Source organism: Ictalurus furcatus, chromosome 1 (genome assembly GCF_023375685.1).
Source record: "Ictalurus furcatus strain D&B chromosome 1, Billie_1.0, whole genome shotgun sequence".
NCBI lineage: Eukaryota > Metazoa > Chordata > Actinopteri > Siluriformes > Ictaluridae > Ictalurus > Ictalurus furcatus.
Window position 1 is genome coordinate 35,515,172 of NC_071255.1, and position 25,018 is coordinate 35,540,189.

A 25,018-nucleotide genomic window follows, 5' to 3' on the forward strand; every position below is an offset into this window, starting at 1 on the left:
AAGGGTGTCGTGCACCGAAACGCGCCCGCGCCCTCAGCTGGAAACGCTCGAGAGAAAACAAAAGCTGTTAACTGATATTAAATATTAACTTTCCGTCCCTGTCAATACGTCAAAAATATATCAACGCAAAGGATTGATAAACAAACCGCCATGAAACCTCTAAATTAGTTCTGCTGGAGGGGATTAGTCAGAGAAGTAACTGTGACTCAACACGACACGACGCTACCACCACCATGCTTCACTGTAATAGTCCATACGTTCTGCCGGAGGGGATTAGTCAGAGAAGTAACTGTGACTCAACACGACACGACGCTACCACCACCATGCTTCACTGTAATAGTCCATACGTTCTGCTGGAGGGGATTAGTCAGAGAAGTAACTGTGACTCAACACGACACGGCACTACCACCACCATGCTTCACTGTAATAGTCCATACGTTCTGCTGGAGGGGATTAGTCAGAGAAGTAACTGTGACGCAACACGACGCTACCACCACCATGCTTCACTGTAATAGTCCATACGTTCTGCTGGAGGGGATTAGTCAGAGAAGTAACTGTGACTCAACACGACACGATGCTACCACCACCATGCTTCACTGTAATAGTCCATACGTTCTGCTGGAGGGGATTAGTCAGAGAAGTAACTGTGACTCAACACGACACGATGCTACCACCACCATGCTTCACTGTAATAGTCCATACGTTCTGCTGGAGGGGATTAGTCAGAGAAGTAACTGTGACTCAACACGACGCTACCACCACCATGCTTCACTGTAATAGTCCATACAGCAATATATTTTTATAGTGGTGATTTTTATAACCGTGTTTTCTATGATTATTTTTGATATTTTGACTTTTATAAAAACAAGTACACTTCCTCATTTAGCAGATACTTGACTATTTTATTAAAAACACACACACACACACACACACACACACACACACATACATACATACACACACACACAAAGAAAAGAAAAAAAGAAAGGGAAACCTCGTCTTGGATTTGCCCAGGGCTATATTGTATTTACGCCACAGGGCTTCCCCGAGAGAAGCAGAACCTCGTTAGAAAGCTGTAACTATTAACCATCCAATAGAACCCTTTCTTACAGAAGCATGTTTATTATAGCGGATGTGAATATACACTGCAGTCAGTGAGCTTCAATACAGTACAGCACACCCGTTTACCTTCTCTCTCTCTCTCTCTCTCTCTCTCTCATTTGTTATTATTTTCCCTCCTGCTCCCCCGTCTCTAGCTGGAAACGTTCCAGTTACCAGCCGACCAATCAGGAAGCTCCACCGCAGCAGCGCCGAGCCGCTTGGCAGGCGTCCAGGAGCAGGCGGTGTTACGTCACCTGTCTTCAGAGGGTCTCCTGATAGGCTCATCAGACCCGAGTAAAATTAGGAACAGGTCCAATAAGCCCAGGGGCGTCGCTCCACCAGAACTTTAGTCAATAACGAGTCACATGGTGCAAGAGGGGAACGACGAGGCAGAGAGAGAGAGAGAGAGAGAGAGAGAGAGAGACAGACAGACGGACAGAGAGAGAGAGACAGGGGAAATTGGATGAAGTGCTCCCGCATGGATTCCTCCCCTCCCCGTTATCGAGTGACTAATCATTGGACCATTTTGGCACCAAATTAATCGACCCAAATTGAATTGCAGCGTTCACGTATATTCCGCTCTTTTATCTGGGTCAGAGCGCTCTGTCTACGTCTGTCTGTCTGTCTGTCTGTCTACGTTCGTCTCTCCAACCTTCTGTTCTGTCTCTGTGACTTTTTCTCTCTCTGTCTGTCTGACTGTCTGTCTGTCTCTCTCGCAGTCTTTGTCTGTTTCTTTCTTCCTGTCTGGCACAACATTCTTGCTCTCTCTCTCTCTCTCTTCTGTCTCTGTGTCCCTTTCTCTCACTATTTCAATCCCTCTTTTTCTGTTTCTCTCTTCCTGTCTGGTACAACATCTGTCTCTTTCTGCCTATCAGTCCCACTCTGCATCTCTCTCTCCCTGTCTCGCACGCCATCTCAGTCTCTTTCTTTCTCTCCGCCTGTCTCACTCTGCATCGGCCTGAACAGAAGTTACACATATCTCTGCAATTAAGCACAAAAACAAACAAACAAACAAACAAACAAACAGTAAACAACAAACAGGTAAACTAACTCTCTCTCTCTCTCTCTCTCTCTCTCCCCCCATTTCCTTGCAACAGAAACCAATGAGATAAAAACACCCATTTTGTTTTTTCCTGTCTGTTGAAACTGCAGCCCTGCAGAACATTCTGGAAAAAAAAAAAATTTATTACCACTAAAAAGCATCGCGTCACAAGCGAGGTTCTTTATCTAACACAACTGAATATCAGATTTGAACGTGTCACAGGCTGAGAGCGGCGTAGTGACAGATATTCAGAGTGATGTGTGTGCGAGAGAGAGAGAGAGAGAGAGAGAGAGGCAGAAAGAGCGAGCGAGCCAATGGGAGTGAAGGAGCTGGAGCGAGAACACAAGTGAAAGAGAAAGCAAAGTCTGGAATTCCACGAAAAACAAGCGAGAGACGTAGGAAAACAAGGGGAGACACAAAGTGAAAGAGAGGAGCTGACAGAGAGAAGTGCTCCATTATGCAGTGCCCAAAAGTATTGGCACTCTTCACGGAAATGTGGGGGGGAAACGACTATAAATGGAATTAGTGATATGTTGAGCTCAAACACACAATTTTTCTCAATAGTTTATAGGAATCTGTTCTATTTTAAAGCGCTTTTTAAAAAAAATAATAAAATAAGTGTTTTTATTTTGCTATAAGAGCTTCTGATATGTTTAGTTGTGTATATAAACAACAGTTATAACATCCATTCCATTCTTCACAATTATCAGAGAACCGTACACCTCCAAGGTCTGGATATTGTCATATACACGTATCAGATTATTATTATTATTAGGATGTTTGTGAAGTCTAAAGTTATCTACTAGCTATCTACTAGCCTATCTACTAGCCTCAGTCTCAGAAGCTCCAGCTACAGGCTAGGATACTTTTTTTGTGCGCTTTTCTGGCCAGCAGCTTCAGGATCTTAAAATATGCAGTGTGACAAGACAGTCACTGAATTATAAAAAGATTCCCGTGGTTAAAAGGTTGCGATGAGTTAACGAGATGATGGTGGTGGTGGTGGTGATGACAGGCCGCAGTATGTCAGGCTACATGGCTGCCAGTCAGACGTCGTGGTGAGCAACACTGGCACACCCCAGGGAACTGTACTGTCACCATTTCTCTTCACACTCTACACTTCTGACTTTTGTTTCGACTCTGGAACGAGCCACCTCCAGAAGTTCTAAGATGACTCCTCCATCGTCGGCTGTATCACAGATGACGGAGAGGAGGAGTACAGAGACTTGATTGAGAGCTTCATCGGATGGTGTGACAGCAACCACCTCCAACTCAACACGGGAAAAACCAAGGAGCTAGTGGTGGACTTCAGACGCAGCAAGAGGCTCCACACCCCTGTTGTAATAAGGGGTGAAGGGGTAGAGATGGTGGACACCTATAAGTTCCTGGGGGTGCACCTCAACAATAAACTGGACTGGACAGACAACACAGAGGCCCTCTACAGGAAAGGACAGAGCAGGCTGTTCGTCCTTCAATGTGTGCACCAGGCTGCTATGCATGTTCTACCAGTCTGTGGTGGCCAGTGTCATCTTCTTTGCTGAGGTGTGCTGGGGAGGTGGCATTGGGACTTGTGGCACCAACAAACTGGGCAAGCTGGTGAAGAAGGCCAGCTCGGTGGTGGGGATGGAACCGGACGGTGTGGAGGTGGTGACTGAGAGGAGGATGAGAAGGAAGCTGAAAACCATCATGGACAACCCCTCTCATCCTCTCTATGCTGAGCTGAGGCAGCTCAGGAGCTCCTTCAGCCACAGACTCATCCAGCCCCGAGCCTCAAAGTGCTTTTGAGGCTCATTTGTGCCATCAGCCATCAGGCTCCACAACACCACAGCTCCAAACTGACAGATTTAAGCCTGATTATATCTGAGACATTATCTGGTTGTAAATAATTATAATGGATTGTATAGTGTAAATGGTGTGTGAATACTTCTACAATACGGCATCCGTTCTGTTCTTTTATATTCCTTCGTGCTGCTATGTTGACCTAAACTTCCCCTGCGGGGGATTAATAAAGTTATATCTTATCTTGTGGTGGTGGTGATGATGGTGGGGTGGTGATGATGGTGGTAGGGTGGTGATGGTGATGAGGATGGTGGGGTGGTGACGGTGATTATGGTGGGGTGGTGATGGTGATGATGGTGGGGTGGTGATGAGATTGGTGATGGTGGTGGGGTGGTGGTGGTGGGGTGTGATGAGATTGGTGATGGTGGTGGGGTGGTGATGATGGTGGGGTGTGATGAGATTGGTGATGGTGGGGTGGTGGTGATGGTGGTGATGGTGGTGATGATGATGGTGATGATGAGGATGGTGGTGGGGTGGTGATGATGGTGGGGTGATGAGATTGGTGATGGTGGTGGGGTGGTGATGATGGTGGGGTGGTGGTGATGGTGGGGTGATGAGATTGGTGATGGTGGTGGGGTGGTGATGATGGTGGGGTGGTGGTGATGGTGGTGATGGTGGTGATGATGATGGTGGTGATGGTGGGGTGGTGATGATGGGGTGACCATGGTGGTGATGTGTGTTTGTGGCAGATGGCCTTATAGATCAGTCGAAGCAAGCAGATATGAACAGATTTTTAATGTGAACAAAAGCGACATCGTTTTCCCCCCCAGAGTGTTAAGTTGGACGTGGCAAAAAGCAAATCCGAGCCACGCCCTAAGGGAATGTTCCTGCTCGGTCCGATGGATCTGCCGTGTTGAATGAGGCGCCAAGGGACATGGGCGTGGATAAAAGGTCAGAGGACGCGTCACTTTACAGCTAACCAACAGACATTTAGCTAAAATTAAATAAATAAATAAAAATCCAGAAGGGAGGAAAAGAAGAAAAAAAAACAAAACAGCAAAATTCTCAAACAAAATTTTACAATAAATAAATAGAAAGAAGCAAGTACAATTTAGAAAAGTGAAGCTTGATTTACTTCGTACTATTTTTAAACTTTGACATTCTGATATTTATCTCATGGAGCTTGTTATTATGTTATTATTATACAATAATAATATTATTGTCTGGTTTACTTTCAGCTACAATTGCCCCCTCACGGTACACTCCGTTACAGATCCGCTTCAACTGCCCCCTCACGGTACGCTCCGTTACAGATCCGCTTCAACTGCCCCCTCACCGTACTCTACGTTACAGATCCGCTTCAACTGCCCCCTCACGGTACTCTCCGTTACAGATCCGCTTCAACTGCCCCCTCACCGTACTCTCCGTTACAGATCCGCTTCAACTGCCCCCTCACCGTACTCTCCGCTACAGATCCGCTTCAACTGCCCCCTCACGGTACTCTCCGTTACAGATCCGCTTCAACTGCCCCCTCACCGTACTCTCCGTTACAGATCCGCTTCAACTGCCCCCTCACCGTACTCTCCGCTACAGATCCGCTTCAACTGCCCCCTCACCGTACTCTCCGTTACAGATCCGCTTCAACTGCCCCCTCACCGTACGCTCCGTTACAGATCCGCTACAACTGCCCCCTCACCGTACGCTCCGTTACAGATCCGCTACAACTGCCCCCTCACCGTACTCTCCGTTACAGATCCGCTTCAACTGCCCCCTCACCATACTCTCCGTTACAGATCCGCTTCAACTGCCCCCTCACGGTACTCTCAGTTACAGATCCGCTTCAACTGCCCCCTCACGGTACTCTCCGTTACAGATCCGCTTCAACTGCCCCCTCACGGTACTCTCCGCTACAGATCCGCTACAACTGCCCCCTCACTGTACGCTCCGCTACAGATCCGCTACAACTGCCCCCTCACTGTACGCTCCGTTACAGATCCGCTACAACTGCCCCCTCACTGTACGCTCCGTTACAGATCCGCTTCAACTGCCCCCTCACCGTACGTTACGGGGGGTGGGGGGTGGGGGGGGACAGGGGGATGAAAAGAAAAGAAAAGTATTCCTTGAACAACACACAAAAACATCAGTGCAGAATTTGGCCAAACTGCTCAGCAAGGGGTCCCCACACACACACACACACACACACACACACACACACACACACACACACACACACACACACACACACACTGCCAGCACTTGATCATGGTGAGTAATTACACTGGCAGCTTCTAATTGGACGCTGTGAATTGTTTCTGCTCCACAGGGGTCACCGGGGTCACTGCGTTTTAACTACAGAGCAAACTGCCCTCTCTCTCCCTTTCTGTCTCACACTCTTTCTCTCTTTCTCCCTCCCTTTCTGTCTCATACTCTTTCTCTCTTTCTGTCTCACACTCTTTCTGTCTTTCTCCCTCCCTTTCTGTCTCACTCTCTCGCTCCCTTTCTGTCTCACTCTTTCTCTCTCTCTCCCTCCCCTTTCTGTCTCACTCTCTTGCTCCCTTTCTGTCTCACACTTTTTCCCTCTCTCTCCCCCTCTTTCTGTCCGCCTCTCTCTCTCCCCCATCTTTCTGCCCACCTCTCTCCCCCTCTTTCTGTCCGCCTCTCTCTCCTCCATCTTTCTGTCCGCCTCTCCCCCCACCTTTCTGCCCGCCTCTCTCTTCCCTCTCTCTATGACTCACACACTCTCTCTTTGCCTCACACTTTCTGCCTGCCTCGCTCACTCCCCCTCACACTCACTCTCTCTGCCTCACTCTCTCTCTCGCTGCCTCACACTCATTCTCTCCCTCGCTACCTCACACTCTCTCTCTCTCGCTACCTCTCACACTCTCTCTCTCTCACCGCCTCTCACACTCTCTCTCTCTCTCTCGCCGCCTCTCACACTCTCTCTCTCTCTCTCGCCGCCTCTCACACTCTCTCTCTCTCTCTCGCCGCCTCTCACACTCTCTCTCTCTCGCTGCCTCACACTCTCTCTCTCACTGCCTCACACTCTCTCTCTCTCTCACTGCCTCACACACACTCTCTCTCTCTCTCTCACTGCCTCACACTCTCTCTCTCTCTCTCTCACTGCCTCACACTCTCTCTCTCTCACTCACTGCCTCACACACACTCTCTCTCTCTCTCTCTCTCTCACTGCCTCACACTCTCTCTCTCTCTCTCTCTCTCTCTCTCCCTCACTGCCTCACACTCTCTCTCTCTCGCTGCCTCACTCTCTCTCTCGCTGCCTTACACTCTTGCTCTCTCCCACTATCCCCAGCGCAGGCCTCGTTTTCCCAGCAGGCCAATCAGGCTCTCTTTAAACACATCCAAACCACATCCATTACTTACACAATAAGAGGCTACTTCCCTATTCACTCTGTAGCTTACCCACACACACACATACACACACACAATGGCAGTCCAGCTAATGATGCAGCAATTTGGCAGTATATGACCCCCACTTTTAAGCATCAATAGTCCTTCAGAAAGTGCTGACGTTGGACGGCTCGTGGAATCTCCAGGATTTCTCTTCCTGAACGAGAACTGAACGACTCTGCATAATTAAAACCCGCTGCTCCGCTTTTATCTCTACACCGCCCACCGGACCTCTCAGGAAACTCGGGCTCCTCCAGCCAAACCAAACCGCACCGAGAATCTGATCCACACCACAGAGGAATCAAATGAGGAATCGACTCACTTCTTCAGGCCCCTCCCGCGCTGTCCCGGGCTCCGGGCGTTGTCGTTGTCATCGTTGAAGTCGTTGTCGTCATCCTCGTCGTGGTAGTCGTCGTCCTTCTCGGAGCTGCCGCGGCGATTGCGGATGTGCAGCGGGACGTAACCCGGAGTCGGGCCGAAGAGCTTGAGCTCGCCCTGACCCAACACACTCCGCTCACCACAGTAACAGAAGGCACACAGCTTTTTTCTGAGAGGGAGACAGAGAGAGAGAGAGAGAAACAGGAAATGTCAGCATGACCTTCTCAGTACCTAGGCTGCACAGCCGATAGTAAAGGACCAAAAACTCTGCAGTGAATCCCGTTACATTGTTTACATTTTATTTCATGCACTACACCCCGGCGCCGCCGAACTCTCCACTCTGATTGGCCAGGAAGCGTTCCAACACAGTTTCTATGGTAACTATAGCGGCCACTCCGACTAGACGGATTAAGAGCGAGTGTCTGTAAGGAGACGTTCGTTATAATTTATGGAAGGAGTCTCCAGTGTCAGTGACGTAAGCGAGATCAGGAACCGACTCGCGTTCCACAACCTGAGATGCAACTATAAGTGGATAAAAAGAAAGAGAGAGAAAGAAAGAGAGAAAAAATGAACGAAAGGGAAAAAAGAGAAAAAAGAAAAAGAAAGAAAGAAAAGAAAGAAAGAAAGAGAAAAAAGGAAAAGAAAGAAAGAGAGAGTTTTGTCCCGTACGTAAACACTCGGGGAGCAAATATAAAAAGACAAGACAAACTGTTTAAAAACACAAAATAATGTAAAACTCACTGACAGTTTAAACTGTTTTGATCTTTTTTTTAATAACTGTGTGGGTGCAACGCTCCTACAATTTCCCCAAACTCGAACGTCTTCTAAGCACGCACTCACCACGCGCTCCTTCTCAAAAACGCTCCCCATCCCCACTACCACAGTCTCGATACATCTTTATTCATACGCACACGCTATGACACTGAAAGGAGCCAAGGCACACAGAGCTCATTACGTATTCATAAAGAGCTTGGAATGTTCACAACATCTGAAAGAAAGAGACGTACGGATGTAGATATTTCGATCATTGTTTGATCGCTCGTTTCGAGCCGAGTCCTGGTTCTCCGGGATTCCCTGATTCCCGGGTTAGTTCACATTTTCCCTGCATGTCCATTTCCAGCCACCGGAAAGAAAGAAAACGCTAACGGCTCTCTTCCGTGCTCGCAGACGCCCACGACTGGTCAGTGTGGCTCTGATTGACAGCTCCCGCTCACAGAGAACGGTCTTTTATGGACTTCATGTGAGGGGCAGTGGTGGTTTAGCGGTCAAGGCTCTGGGTTAATGATCAGAAGGTCGGGAGTTCAAACCCCAGCGCTGTCAAGCTGCCACTGTTGGGCCCTTGAGCAAGACCCTTAACCCTCTCTGCTCCAGGGGGCGCTGTATCATGTCTGACCCTGCGCTCTGACCCCAACTTCCTAACATGCTGGAATATGCGAAGAAAATAATTTCACTGTGCTGTGATGTATACGAGACCAGTAAAGGACTCCTCGTCATTTCTCTCGACAGGTTTCCGGCTGCACGTTTTCATCCTCGTCTCTTTCCGACACGGAAATCAGCTCTTCTGATCCGATTCGGTAATCACCAGAGTTACTGTGCATTATTCAACCAATCTACAGGAGCGACACGTCAATGCGTAGCCATTTTATTCCACGCTAGCGCAACATCCAGAGTGTGAAAGCTTGCTAAGATTTCCTCGTAGCTTGTACGCACAATGCCATTTGTGTCACCGTTAAAGGAATTATTTAGTTATTTATTTATTTTTTTAAAAGAGGTTGAAGGTAGAAGGACGTTTCCAATTCGTTTCAAAAGATTCTGAAAGAAATATAACTTCACAAATGGGATAATAAGAAAAAAACCCAGCAAGTTCTATCCTAAATGAAGCACTGACGTGGAGCACAGAGCTGCGTCTCTTTCCCATCGCTCCTCTCGGCTCTTTAACTCCCCGCTGGCCGGACGGAGACGCTGGAGCGCGTCTGACAGAGGAGGTTCTGCTCAGACGGGATTGTGGGGGAGGAGATGACGATCCACTTGGATAAGCATGACACCGAAACACACTCCGGCTCACTCAGATGCCAGAAGAGCTGCTCGTCAAGCGCAAACTGACATTTAACTCTCACACAGCCACAGGTACACCGGGGCGCGAGGGAAACGGCATTCCTGAGGCGTGAGGATGTATCCGACTGCAATGGTTCTAATTCAAAGACGACGAAAAGCCTCGGCGATATCGCCTCCGGGATTATTCATTGATTATTCATCATGATTTCAATCTCAGCATTCAGCTGAAAACGACAACCTCTGTGAAAGAGCGCGTCCTAAACGCGGCGTGCGCATTCCAGTCTTCCAGTAATGCAGCTCAGCTACTGCAGCGCTTCGCGTCACGCTTAGTCCTTTTATAGGGTGCCATTACTTACGTCCTGGTCGAATGGCAAGCCGCGTTTTTGGTCATCTCGTAAGGACGTGTCTTCAATATGTCTTTCGTGTGAAAATGTAAGAAATGAAATCCACAAAATGTTCATTAAATCGGTCTGGAGCTGAAATAGACGTCGTGATCCGTACGTGAAAACCGCAGGAGCGCGGCGACAGTCACGCGATCGGAAGCCGAGCGATCGAGGAGCGCGTTAGTGAGGCTCCTTCCACGTGAAACTTATACACACTCGTAGGATACGGCGGTTTTTACGTAATAAATAGATTTTCGTTTCTTGTGTAAAAGCTTGAATGAATTTGTTCAGGTTCAATAACTGCGGCATTTTTTATAATAATTAGATCGACGTGTTGGTTTTCTTTTTATAACTTTGTGTACCTTTTCTTTTCCTTTCAAAAACAAAAAAAACAAAAAAAACAAAAAAAAAAGAGAGAAAAAAATTCCAAACAAACACAAAAATGTAGATTGTCGTTTCAGCAAGGAAAACGGAAAGCGCAAACTCGTGTGTTCTGAAGACTTTCCCGTGCTGGGAAACTGAGACTTATCTTAGAGTACGTGGAGCGTGTGACGTACAAGTCCCTGTGAATGAGCTGTTACTATGGAGACGATAACATATTCAAACAAAAGCGTTAATAACCTGTAGTTTACGTTACAGAAGGAAATACTGTCCGAGCCGCGCCGTTATGTTCCGACATGTCAATCTTCTGATCTCCAAATTCTGACTTCTCGTCGTGTACTCGGCGTTCCGACTCGTCGTCGTCTACTCGGCGTTCCGACTCGTCGCCGTCTCGTCGGCGTTCCGACTCGTCGCCGTCTCGTCGGCGTTCCGACTCGTCGTCGTCGTCTACTCGGCGTTCCGACTCGTCGTCGTCGTCTACTCGGCGTTCCGACTCGTCGTCGTCGTCTACTCGGCGTTCCGACTCGTCGTCGTCGTCTACTCGGCGTTCCGACTCGTCGTCGTCGTCGTCTACTCGGCGTTCCGACTCGTCGTCGTCGTCGTCTACTCGGCGTTCCGACTCGTCGTCGTCATCTACTCAACGTTCCAAATTATTATCTCAAATTCCGACCTATTATCTCAAACGTCTGACTTCTCATCTGACTTGCATCTCGGACATTCCTCAACATTAAATCTCACTAGAAAACGTTTAAAAAGTGCGACGTGTGGTTCATTAATTAACGAATCATTATAATGATTGGTGAAATGCTGAGGTGGAAGTGGACTAATAAGTGGCGTGTTATTCCGTCCTTAATTCCCTGCTCTGACTGAAGCGGAGGCATGTGGCTGTGGTGCACGTGGCGAGGCGAGGGGGGAAAAGGCCTGCTCTCCCTGACATGTTGCTCAATACGCTGCACAGCGGAAAGCGGACAATCGCGGCTAATTGGGAGTAGAAAGGGAGCGGGGATTTTTTCCTCCTCCTCCTCCTCCTCCTCCCTCTGTGTTCTAATGACATCAGCAGGTCGCAAGGCTGCATCGTGCCGGGTCTCGGCCTCCCTCCTCTTCCCATCATCCCCCTGCTCAATTACCACTGCTGTTCAGCCCCTGCTTTCCTCCTCCCCCTCATTCTCACTGACCTCGATGAACCCCACACACACACACACACACAGGCTGAGCTCTTTTCGTCACGTGCCATCTGCTTTGTATACAGTCTTTTTTATTTAAACCCCCAGAAGCACAAACACATTCTCCATCACTGCTATTTAGCAAAACATTTTTTATAAAAATCCACTTACTCTTCTTGGATATAAAACCACACAGATATGACTCAGCTCGTTATGTGTGTGTGTGTGTGTGTGTGTGTGTGTGTGTGTTTCTCTCACTAACCTAGTTTTGGCTTTCCCAGTGGTCGAGGCTGACGAGCCGGCCGAGTCCTCAGACACGGAGCGCTGGAAGAGCGGTGAGAGCGTCTGAGGGAAGTCCTCCTCCTCATCGTCATCTACGTCCAGCTCCATGGCTTCTGTTCACCACCACACAGGAAAGAAAAAGAAAAAAGAGAAAATCAAAATTTCACAAATGCTACAACTCAAATTTATTACCCAAATATTTTACTTATCAAAATTCAGACATCTCAGAAATTCAGGCATTATCTCAGAAATTCAGACATTATCTCATAAATTCAGACATTATCTCAGAATTCAGACATCTCATAAATTCAGACATTATCTCAGAAATTCAGACATTATCTCAGAAATTCAGACATCTCATAAATTCAGACATTATCTCAGAATTCAGACATTATCTCAAATTCAGACATCTCATAAATTCAGACATTATCTCAGAATTCAGACATTCTCAGAAATTCAGACATTATCTCAGAATTCAGACATTATCTCAGAATTCAGACATTATCTCAAATTCAGACATCTCATAAATTCAGACATTATCTCAGAATTCAGACATTCTCAGAAATTCAGACATTATCTCAGAAATCAGACATCTCATAAATTCAGACATCTCAGAAATTCAGACATTATCTCAGAAATTCAGACATTATCTCATAAATTCAGACATTATCTCAGAATTCAGACATTATCTCATAAATTCAGACATTATCTCAGAATTCAGACGTTATCTCATAAATTCAGACATTATCTCAGAATTCAGACGTTATCTCATAAATTCAGACATTATCTCAGAATTCCGACATCTCAAAATTCAGACTCATTATCTCAGAATTCAGACATCTCAAAATTCAGATTCATTATCTCAAAACTCAGGCTTATCTAAAAATTTCTCAAAATTCTGACTTATTAGCTACATTATCTCAAAATCCTAACGTCTCAAACTTTCAACACGCCCCACATATCAGACATGCCGACTTCTCAACATTAACACGTCTCAAGTTTTTTACTAGTTCAGCAGTCTCAAACCACTGATGTACCGCAAAATCATGACTTCTCTCCAAACGCTGAAGTCTCGAATACTGACTTATTCTCCAGAGAAGTCCAGACTTCTCAAAATAAAAAAAATCAGCATTTATTACCTCAAAATGACGACTTATCTAAATAAATAAATAAATAAATAAATAAAAATAAGAATTAATCCTCTTGAAATTCGGACATCTCAAAATTCTGAGTTCTCTCTCAAAACCGTGACCTATACTGATAGTTTACGGCTGCTTTAACGCACCCGAGAACAGGAACGAACTTCCATCCTGGACACCACACAACATTAAACGTTAACTATAAACGGGAACGCATATGACGGGTCATTCTTTAATTAAAAATTAATAAATAAATTGTAATCGCTGCCAGCCTGCTGTGGTGTAAGAGGAATAAAACACCCTGGAATGTGCATTCCTGGAAAAAGAATCCACTCCACTTAGCTTCATTAGCCTCCCCTGAACTGATTGTTTTCCTTCATCAGCACACCCTGAGTGTCTGAGTCCTTACCCACGTCCCACACCTACTGAAACTCATTCCCCGTACCCTCATCAACAAGTGCTGGGGTAAACTGAGCCAGGGCTGTGCTGCATCATTCCCCCCGCGGAGGTTTTATACACCACCGGTCTCAAATCCTTCATCTGAAATCGTTGGGTTCTGACACTGAAACAAGGGAGCGGAGATGCTAATCCATGAAATTACAGACCACAGACAGGACGACTAAATTATCATCCGCTCAGCTGTCCATCAATCCGTCACGCAAATGAAGAGGAGAAACCACATGTGTGGATCTATGGATTAGAACAGAAATGTGTGTGTGTGTGTGTGTGTGTGTGTGTGCGCGTGGGGCACAGATCCCATTTTCAGCTTAAATAAATCTGACATTATGATGAAGGTTAGTGTGTCACGGTACACCAGCATGGGCAGACGAGTGCATCAGGACACACACACACACACACACACACTATACCTCAACCTGTCTAACCACAGAGCAGCTCATGCAACCTGGCCCTCGTGCTATTAATGAAACCAGTGCAGCTACACCTGTCTGTGCCGTAACCACACCCTGCAGCATCCACGAAAAACTCTGCAGTCAATTTAATACAAAAATGTAGTTCAAATTCTGTGTTATAGACATTTTTTATTTTTTCTAAATAAGTACATGCAGTAAAAAAAACAAAAAAATAAATAAAGCCAAATTTTATATCCGTTTTAAAAAACCCTATAAAACCACAATTTCTAATCATTTATAAACAAAATACATTTTACAATAATTACAAAATAATTTACAACAAATATGTAATAATATGGGGCAAGATTATATAAAAGATCTTTTTTTTCCCCTTAAAAAAAAACAACCAAACAAACAAAAAAAAAAACAATATAGCAAATTTTTGACATACAAAATTTAGGACTGTTGCACAATGCAACAGTCCTTAAATTAAGTCTGCAAAAACAGACTTCATTTAAAAATGAGGTTGTTTTTTTGTTTGTTTGTTTGGTTTTAAAAACGCTAAAGGTGTTCAGTACTAGCTAAACTAACATACACGGGAGTGGACGACGTGACGAAACGGATCGTGACACACATCGTGTATCCAGAAATAAACCTCGCCTAACAAACTGCAAGCAACACATCTGTGCGGAAAAAACAAAAAAGATCATTTCTGAACTAATGAAAAGAAAAGTAGCACTGAAAATGAGGGGAAATACATCAAAACAATTTTTTTTTTTTTTTTTTAAAGTAACCAGATGTCAACGTCTGAGTACAGAACTGTCGGATTAATCGAGCTGCTTCCAGGTGAGAACCATGGTGAGAACCTGCGACCTCGCAGAGAAGTGTATCGTGACCAGGGCTGGGCGATATGATTGATATAATATCGATATCGTCATTAAATTATGTCATGATACACATTTCTGACATATCGCCATCAGAAAAAAAAAGATTTTTAGTAGGTTATTTTTAATGTTTATTAGTAAATAATTACACAATGACAAAGCAGCTGATGTCAAAATCAAGTAAAACTTTAAAACGGTATTTTTCCTTCCATTTTCAATGATATATATATATATAAATTCCTGTATTGCTGGCAGTTTGTACACTAAACTACGTATTACGATACACTGTTCATAGAAACACCTTTGGGAATTCCGATACATTTGGGTCATACTGACCAGCTGTAATTACGACCTAATTAAAGACAATCTCAATAATATATTCTCTTAGTCTAAAGAGATCAGTGTAATGATCCCGAATGATTTTTGATATCCGTGACCTGGTATTTTCCTAAAATCAGCCGTAAACTGACTGTCCATGAGTGCGAAGGGTTAAAAAAAATCCCCACATTGTTGTTTTTCCGAACACAAAAGCAGCCAGAAGCCACAACGGCCACCGTGACCTTTGGATCAGCCTCAGGAGGGATGAAATCCCCGGTCTCTCGTGGCAGATTTACCCATCCAGCACTTGTTAAACTCCGTGTGAAAAGGTACGATGTTGTTTTTTTTCCCCCCCGATGCTTTAAAGAGCACTGGTGTCAGGAGCGTGACAAAAAGCCACAGGTGTGTGACGCTACAGCACGAGGCTTGGGTGTGAAGAGCGCGCTGTGGCGTAGGGTCCATGACCGGTCAGGGTTAAAAAACATAACACGCGCCTCGGCTTTTACGATCGCTAAGACGACACAAAAAACAAACAAACAAACAAACAAACGAAAGTAAAGACATCCAGCACATCAACACGAGATATGCTCGTTTCCGGTTACCATGGTAACACCCGTGCACGATGGCAAAATCGTTTAACCCGAGGGTAATTACTCTAACTAATGCACTGAAGTTACTACACAGCCCACATTACCCAGAAGGCTTCTGTTCTAAATGCATTAAAGGTGCAACTGATGATGTTTTTTTTCTCTTACTAGTACAAATAACGGTTTACGCCACGGCCTCAGAACCAGTGTTTTGGGGGGAAAACCGGGTTCTGATCCGGAAAGATTGATCGCATAATGTTAGTTATTTTATAGACACGCCCCTAACACTCCGTCACTCCGCCCACGTCTCGGTCTGAAATCGTCACGCTCACAGAGCAGCTAGATCACTCTCCTGTAAACAAAACAAACAAACAAACAAACAAACAAAAACACGTCTCTGCTTTAATGAGAAAAACACAGTTAAACCAGAATAAAGCCGAGCAGCACTTTTACAGGACGGGACGGGTTTATTACTGGCGATGAAGCTGGATGCAGAATTAGCATGACGTTGCTCATGGACGGGTCCGCAAAGGCAATCTGTGAACGAATCGAGCGGTGACGCTGTATTCTTTCGTCACAAAGGACGAAAGGACTGCGACGGCACTCGCCGATAAACGTCCGTAAACCCGCCCGTAAACCCGCCCGTAAACCCGCGTGAGCTGAACCGTGACTCGGCGTTCGAGCAGGTGAACATCCGAGCGCTCGAAAGTGACGTCACAGCTGTAGTTAGCGTCGTGGCTCTGATTCTGGGGCGGGGCTTTGTTTAAATGGGCGGGAATTTCGAGGAGTAAACGAATCATTCAAATCTGATTCCAATCCCCCAGTTTAACCATTAGACATCTAATTTAGCAAATCTTACCTAAAGCACGCTTAAAACCAAACTATTCAACAGTATCGGCTGTGAAAAAGACCAGGCCCTACATTTTATATAAGCAAGAAATATATATATATATAAAAAAAATTATGATCCTTTAAAAATTAATTAATTAATTTAAAAAAAAAAAAAAAGGGAAAAGGAAAATATCCCAGTAAAGATCAGACCGACAAATCCAGTACATCATTTTATTTTATTTAAAAAAATAAATAAAATAAATGAAAAAAAAGCTCAACACAATTTTCCTCCCCTTTCAAACTTTTATTTCATCTTAAAATTAAATATTTCGTGACACATTATTCCTGGTTTTCTCACATGTTCCATCGTCAGTAGTAACCTATAAAATCAATCTTTTTTTTATTATTATTTTCATAAAATATTAGCTCACTACAAAATGTTGCATTTAATTTAATCTGAATAACAAAACCGAAAAAAAAAGAGAAGAAAAAAAAGATATTTAATAAGAGTCCTTATTATGCAAAACAGCCTTTTTAACGCTATACTAAAGAAACGGTGAATGATAGAATGGAGTGCTTTTATGCTGCGAGTGCTTCAGATCACTCAGATTCATTTACATGCACTTATGACTAACACACACACACACACTCAGAGGAACTCCTCTACTTAAAGATGCACTGAATTTCCAGCTACGGAACATTTTCGGGGGAATATTCACGGAAAAACGAATGCTAAAACTTTCCACCGCTTCCATTTGTTTACTCGTTTACCGTAAGGCGAGTCGCGCGTGTTTACTGTGGAAACACGCTTAAGAAGTTTTGTATTAGAATGAGGAGAGGGGGGGGAGGAAAAAAAAAAAAAAAAAAAAAGCCTGCTTTTTAACCATACAAGATGGCTGCTGTTCGTGATCCTGGAGTCGCTTGTGCACGTTTTCCGGAACTAGCGCTACGCGTCCACGTGGAGTAACTCTGACGTAACGCCGGGGCGGTTTGACGACATCATGTGGCAATCCCCTACTCCTACACAATTTTAGACCGTTTCTGATTGCCGTCCCTGGCCGCATTTCCTTTCACGGCGAGCGTACAGCCTTGCGCATGTCGGTTTTCCAGAACAGTAAACACTTTCCTGGACGCGAGACGTTCGATTTGAGATGCAGATCACGACAGCGATCACGACGGCGGCGGGACGTCTTAACGGAAGGACGAACGAGAGGCGGCGCTCGGTGCGTTTAACGTGTGAGATCTATTAACGTGTTAACGGGAAACCCGGTGGACAGGGACGTTCGTGGCGTCTGGTGGATGTGCGGATGTACGTGAAGTGCGCAGGAGAGAACGTGAAAAATGGCTCCCGCACACGTTTAGAGGTATAAACCAGCGTCCTCCTGAGAAAAGCGCTCCCGTTGTCGTGTGGAGATCGTCAGGAGTTCGAATCCTGGATTCGGCCGGGAGACGAGAAAGTGAAACCGTCCGGGTGGGAGGGGCATGATCTCAAATCCCCGTCAATCACAGTGAGGGCAGCCAATCAATCGCAGACGTCTGGGAACGAACGTTCGTGGGACGTATGTAGATAGCGCTTTCCTTGCTCCAGCAATGATCCAGTCCTCACATGTTTTGGAGAACGTTCGAGCAGGGTGGTCTTCGCCCGGGAGCTCGGTAGGTGTCGTGTGATACAGGAGCTCTAGCTAGTGGGAGGAGCATTTTTTATTTTTATTTTTTTAATGAACAGAATTGGGGAGGGGGGGTAAAAATTTTTGTATTTTTTTTGTGAATGAAAATGATATTTTCTTTTCTAAAGAGGAAGGTTTTACGATCTTATCGCAGTTGTAGAGACTCCTGAACCTCTCCAACACCTCCAGTTCTCTTCTGTCTCCATCTCTCCAAATCTAACTGCTTCAACATTTCCTTATTCCCGACCCGGAATATAAAGCCTACATGCGCATTTCGGCATTCGGTCCGCCCCGGTTTCTTACGCGGACTCTAAATAAATAAATAACTAACTAACGATATGAAGTGAAAAGACTGAAACGAGTTGTTCTGAATCGGTGACCCAAGCGTGATTCGCGGTCACTCATTAAAAGAGCGATGGGGATTTTCTTTCCTCCCCCCCTCCAGCAAAATCCACTATGGTGAAGAGAAGAAAAAACATCCGTGCGGTCTGTAGGAGCACTGGAGCGTGCGCGACGGCGTCATTGTCTCGAGACAAAACCGCGTCCCTGCGGCGGATACACGGGAAAGCGTGAGAGGTTCAGGACTTCAGGAGTTCTAGGACTGCGATAAAAACATTTTTTTTTTAAAAAAAACAAAAAAAAACACACTTCCTCATCCATTAAGGACAGAAAAAACTCCAAGTCCGTTCTTGCTTGGAAAATCCCAGCAGTGGAAGCAGGCGGGCTCCAGAGTGTGATTAATAGCGAGGACGTTAGCGGAAACAGAAGAAAAAGACGGAAGATAGGCGATGGGGGGGCGAGACCGTGTCGCTTAATGAGTGTAGGGTTTAAGGGCGTCGCACGGAGCGGCTCAAACGATGGTGACGGTAATAACCACGCCGCTAACGTCACATCCGAGCCCGATGAAGCCGGAAGCCTGAGGCGCGATGATGCCTAGAGGATGAAAATCTGTCCTGGGATTTCACAGACCAACGTGCGCACGGAGAGAGCTCCAGCATGGAACGCTGCCCAAAGAAAAAAACCTCTCCGTGACCCACTTTCCTTTTTCTTTTCTTTTTTTTTTTTTTTTTAAAAAAAGAACCCACTTGGCTGAGATCGTCGTCCTCGAGGCCTCGTTCACGTGTACACGGATATTTCTCAAAATCTTCTCTTATTTTGGCCTCCACAGAAAAGCAGCTATTCAAAAACACCTTCAAAAGGTGGGGGCATGGTGGAGGCATGGTGGGGGCATGGTGGAAGCATGGTGGAGGAAAGGTGGAGGAAAGGTGGGGGCATGGTGGAGGCATGGTGGGGGCATGGTGGGGGCATGGTGGGGGCATGGTGGGGGCATGGTGGGGGCATGGTGGAGACAAGGTGCTAGAAAGGTAGATGAAAGGCAGAGGAAAGGCAGAGGAAAGGTGCAGGAAAGGTGGAGGCATGGTGGAGGCATGGTGGAGGCAAGGTGCAGGAAAGGTAGAGGAAAGGTGCAGGAAAGGTGGGGGCATGGTGGAGGAAAGGTGGGAGCATGGTGGAGGCATGGTGGAGGAAAGGTAGAGGAAAGGTGCAGGAAAGGTGGGGGCATGGTGGAGGAAAGGTAGAGGAAAGGTGCAGGAAAGGTGGGGGCATGGTGGAGGAAAGGTAGAGGAAAGGTGCAGGAAAGGTGGGGGCATGGTGGAGGAAAGGTAGAGGAAAGGTGCAGGAAAGGTGGGGGCATGGTGGAGGAAAGGTGGGAGCATGGTGGAGGCATGGTGGAGGAAAGGTGGGGGCATGGTGGAGGAAAGGTGGGGGCATGGTGGGGGCATGGTGGAGGCATGGTGGAGGAAAGGTAGAGGAAAGGTGCAGGAAAGGTGGGGGCATGGTGGAGGAAAGGTGGGGTCATGGTGGAGGCATGGTGGAGGAAAGGTAGAGGAAAGGTGCAGGAAAGGTGGGGGCATGGTGGAGGAAAGGTAGAGGAAAGGTGCAGGAAAGGTGGGGGTATGGTGGAGGAAAGGTAGAGGAAAGGTGCAGGAAAGGTGGGGGCATGGTGGAGGAAAGGTGGGGGCATGGTGGAGGAAAGGTAGAGGAAAGGTGCAGGAAAGGTGGGGGCATGGTGGAGGAAAGGTGGGGGCATGGTAGAGGAAAGGTGCAGGAAAGGTGGGGGCATGGTGGAGGAAAGGTAGAGGAAAGGTGCAGGAAAGGTGGGGGCATGGTGGAGGAAAGGTGGGAGCATGGTGGAGGCATGGTGGAGGAAAGGTGGGGGCATGGTGGAGGAAAGGTGGGGGCATGGTGGGGGCATGGTGGAGGCATGGTGGAGGAAAGGTAGAGGAAAGGTGCAGGAAAGGTGGGGGCATGGTGGAGGAAAGGTGGGGTCATGGTGGAGGCATGGTGGAGGAAAGGTAGAGGAAAGGTGCAGGAAAGGTGGGGGCATGGTGGAGGAAAGGTAGAGGAAAGGTGCAGGAAAGGTGGGGGTATGGTGGAGGAAAGGTAGAGGAAAGGTGCAGGAAAGGTGGGGGCATGGTGGAGGAAAGGTGGGGGCATGGTGGAGGAAAGGTAGAGGAAAGGTGCAGGAAAGGTGGGGGCATGGTGGAGGAAAGGTGGGGGCATGGTAGAGGAAAGGTGCAGGAAAGGTGGGGGCATGGTGGAGGAAAGGTAGAGGAAAGGTGCAGGAAAGGTGGGGGCATGGTGGAGGAAAGGTGGGAGCATGGTGGAGGCATGGTGGAGGAAAGGTGGGGGCATGGTGGAGGAAAGGTGGGGGCATGGTGGGGGCATGGTGGAGGCATGGTGGAGGAAAGGTAGAGGAAAGGTGCAGGAAAGGTGGGGGCATGGTGGAGGAAAGGTGGGGTCATGGTGGAGGCATGGTGGAGGAAAGGTAGAGGAAAGGTGCAGGAAAGGTGGGGGCATGGTGGAGGAAAGGTAGAGGAAAGGTGCAGGAAAGGTGGGGGTATGGTGGAGGAAAGGTAGAGGAAAGGTGCAGGAAAGGTGGGGGCATGGTGGAGGAAAGGTGGGGGCATGGTGGAGGAAAGGTAGAGGAAAGGTGCAGGAAAGGTGGGGGCATGGTGGAGGAAAGGTGGGGGCATGGTAGAGGAAAGGTGCAGGAAAGGTGGGGGCATGGTGGAGGAAAGGTAGAGGAAAGGTGCAGGAAAGGTGGGGGCATGGTGGAGGAAAGGTGGGGGCATGGTGGAGGAAAGGTGCAGGAAAGGTGGAGGCAAGGTGGAGGAAATGTAAAACTCCATTTTTCTCCGTAGACATATGCTTTTGGAAAGGCGCTGACGTTACCGTGGGAACCTGCGCACACGGGGCGTTACGAATGGACCAGGACTCCGACTCGGTTTAGGGCGGGGCGATATGATAAACATCATCGCCATCATGATGAAGCATGTCGCAACACACATTTCTGAGATGCTGTGGAGATGATGATAATGTTTTATTCATTTCTCTAATATTTTTTAAGAAACACAAACTGACTGAAAGCAGCTGATTTGTACTTAACCCTTAAACTCGTCGAATATTATGATCCATTAGAACGTTTCTCTCTTCTTAAAACATGTATTTAGCGGACATTAGGCAAGGTTATTTTACAGCTCCGAATCAACGGGAGCGTGTACGTGTGTCTCGGTGCTCACTGAACTGAACCGCTCTCGCACGCGACGGTTCCTCTGCACACTCCTCTCACTGCTCCATGCACGTGAAGACCTTCACGTGTACGCCGTTCACGCCACCTCGCGCTCACGTTTAGCGACGACGCTTGCCGATATGTCTCCGAGATCTCGAGTCGGAAGTCCTCGCGCTCTCCGAGGCTACGTCCGACCGCAGATTTTTACATCTGGCTCGTTACCGATTTCCAAACGGGCGTTTATGGCGGTCTCTCCTGTCGCGGCTGAACCGGACTTACTCATACGGAGCGCTACGCAGGTTCCAGAGCGCCGTTATGTTACATCTTTAACAGGCTGCGTGCTCAGTGAGGAGGAAAGGCGTTTGGAATACGGTCTCGAGCGTGCATCTGTACAGGGCTCCGATAATACCGCGTTATTCCTGCGTGAAGGCGAGCGGAAGACGGACCCCGCGTTGAGGCGGCACTAAACCGCCGCGGAAAAGCAAGCCGGGAAAAGTAAAGCGAGCCGAGTCGAGCCGCGCCGTGCGGTGGGAACGTGGCTAAACCGACCCACTTTAGTTTCCGTCTGTGACGTGACGCAGCGGCTCCTCCTCTTCCTCATCAGTCTACACGTATGAACAGGGCTGGGTGACGTATCCATATCACATCCATATCGCAATAAACCATCACAAGATGCACTTTTCTGAGGAACGGTGAAGGTTTTCTTTTTTTTTTTTTCTTTTTTAACCATTACAAATTAAACGGAACTGAACGGATACGGTTGATTTGACCAATTTTATTCTTTTTCTTTCTTTGTCTTTGTAGGCGTTAAAGAACGCCGTTTAACTTCAAACACTGTTTAAAGGTTTGTTGGCTAAATTATATGATATATATATATATATATATATATATTTTATATCGTGCATCGCAGAAATGTCCTCAAGTATCGCGATATGATATTTTCATCATATCGCCCAGCCCTATATATTAACAATCCTCGTGTTTGTCCTTTAAAAAAAATAAATAAATTAGTTTCAGAACTAGAAATTACACGACACTACTTCATCTTCTCCGACGTTGATACCGATAATGAAGTCTTTTTTTTTTTTCCATCCATCTTCTACCGCTTTATCCTTTTCAGGGTCGCGGGGGAACCTGGAGTCTATCCCAGGGAGCATCGGGCACAAGGTGGGGTACACCCTGGACAGGGTGCCAATCCATCACAGGGCACAATCACATACACATTCACACACCCATTCATACACTACGGACACTTTGGACACGCCGATCAGCCTACCATGCATGTCTTTGGACTGGGGGAGGAAACCGGAGTACCCGGAGGAAATCCCCCCCCCTTAAAACTACTAAGCTTTAGAACTTAAAAACTATAATGTAATACAAATCTATCCAAGCGCTCAATAAAGCGTGATCTCTTTACATGTGAACATTTCCAGGTCTAAAGAAAATATTTGCCCCCAAATGGAATTATTTATTTATTTATTTATTTCTACTTGACTGGAATTGGGGTCTTTTATTGCTGGTATTAGACCCAAACCGATCCTGGGTGAGAACTCCTCTCCTCCTCGACACGCAGCTCGCGTCGATATAGCAGTTTAGGATGTAGTATCACAGCGCTGGCGTTCTCGAGCGAGTGTTTTCAAAGAGTTTTTTTTTTTTAACGTGTTAGACGGAGACGTTCTCGGAAAAACGGCGTCCGTGCGGACGGGAATCTTTCTGATGTATCCGTACGCGTACGGCCGGGATCCGAGACAGAAGCGCGGTAACGGCGGTAAAGGCGCGCCGTGGCGAGAGCGGGGAGCGTGAGGAGCGCAGGCGAGATGTTAAAAGCTTTCAGAAAGTATTAGTCATTCCTCGTCTCGATGCCGACACCTCGGACTGAGAGCGAGACTGAAACGGCCGGCGTGTGGGGAGGCTGCTGAAGAAATCCCCCGCTCCTTTCAGCCCGAAGACTTCAGCAGAGAGGATGTCAAATAGCGCTCTATGAATTCTTCAAAGCCAACCTCAGATCTCAGGGCTCACACTTTTTTTTCCACAGCGCGCGCACACACACAGACACAGACACACACACACACACACACACACACACACACACACGGACCGAAATGAATTTCCCCCTCACCCAGCTCTGGTGGCAGCGTGGTGTCCGTGGCGTCCATGCTGTCCTCATCATCAGCCTGAGCTCTGCCTCGACTCCGAGACCTGCAACACAAGAACCAGAAACACAGACAAACGATTACACGTCACGCCAATGTTTCCACTCGGGTGTAAGAATTCTTTAACGTACGCCGTTAAACCGTTCTGTATTCTGATTGGTCAGAAGGTGTTGATTCGTTCTTCTAAGAAAAGCAGCTCTGACAGTAGTGCTGCTGCACATCACGGGTTAATAACAACCTCACCATGAAGTTGATCGCTAATGGAAGGAGTCTCCAGTGTCAGTGACGTTTCTCGGGAACTTGACGGGATTTGTTTTGTTCGCTTATTATCGTGAAGAGAGAGGGAAGGACTGTTTATAGCTGCTATAACGTACGCGAGACCAGGAACTGACTCATTCTAAACTACAGAGTTACCTTCTGAGTGTTGGGAGCAGATACGAGAGAAATAAAACACTCAGAGGAAAGATGGATGGATGGATGTGAGAAATAAAACACTCGGAGGAAAGATGGATGGATGGATGTGAGAAATAAAACACTCGGAGGAAAGATGGATGGATGGATGTGAGAAATAAAACACTTATAGGAAAGATGGATGGATGGATGTGAGAAATAAAACAGTTGGAGGAAAGATGGATGGATGGATGTGAGAAATAAAACAGTTGGAGGAAAGATGGATGGATGGATGTGAGAAATAAAACACTTATAGGAAAGATGGATGGATGGATGTGAGAAATAAAACAGTTGGAGGAAAGATGGATGGATGGATGGATGTGAGAAATAAAACACTTGGAGGAAAGATGGATGGATGGATGTGAGAAATAAAACACTTGGAGGAAAGATGGATGGATGGACGGACGTGAGAAATAAAACACTTGGAGGAAAGATGGGTGGATGGACGGATGGAGGGATGGATGGACGGACGGACGGATGGACAGACATGAGAAATAAAACACTTGGAGGAAAGATGGATGGATGGACGGATGGATGGATGGATGGACGGATGGACGGACATGAGAAATAAAACACTTGGAGGAAAGACGTTCCGCGT

The 25,018-nt window shown here is 46.7% G+C and overlaps 1 protein-coding gene across 1 annotated transcript in view; it reads right to left on the reverse strand.

Moving 5' to 3' along the window:
- The window catches only part of kmt2ca (lysine (K)-specific methyltransferase 2Ca), a 196,657-nt gene that overhangs the window by 127,227 nt on the left and 44,412 nt on the right, over positions 1 to 25,018 (reverse strand). Inside the window, exons 3-5 of the mRNA XM_053624820.1 lie at positions 23,937 to 24,016; positions 11,950 to 12,082; positions 7,650 to 7,874 (exon numbers count right to left, since the gene is read on the reverse strand). Coding sequence (XP_053480795.1) covers positions 7,650 to 7,874; positions 11,950 to 12,082; positions 23,937 to 24,016 — 438 coding nt within the window. The remainder of the gene's footprint in view (positions 1 to 7,649; positions 7,875 to 11,949; positions 12,083 to 23,936; positions 24,017 to 25,018) is intronic.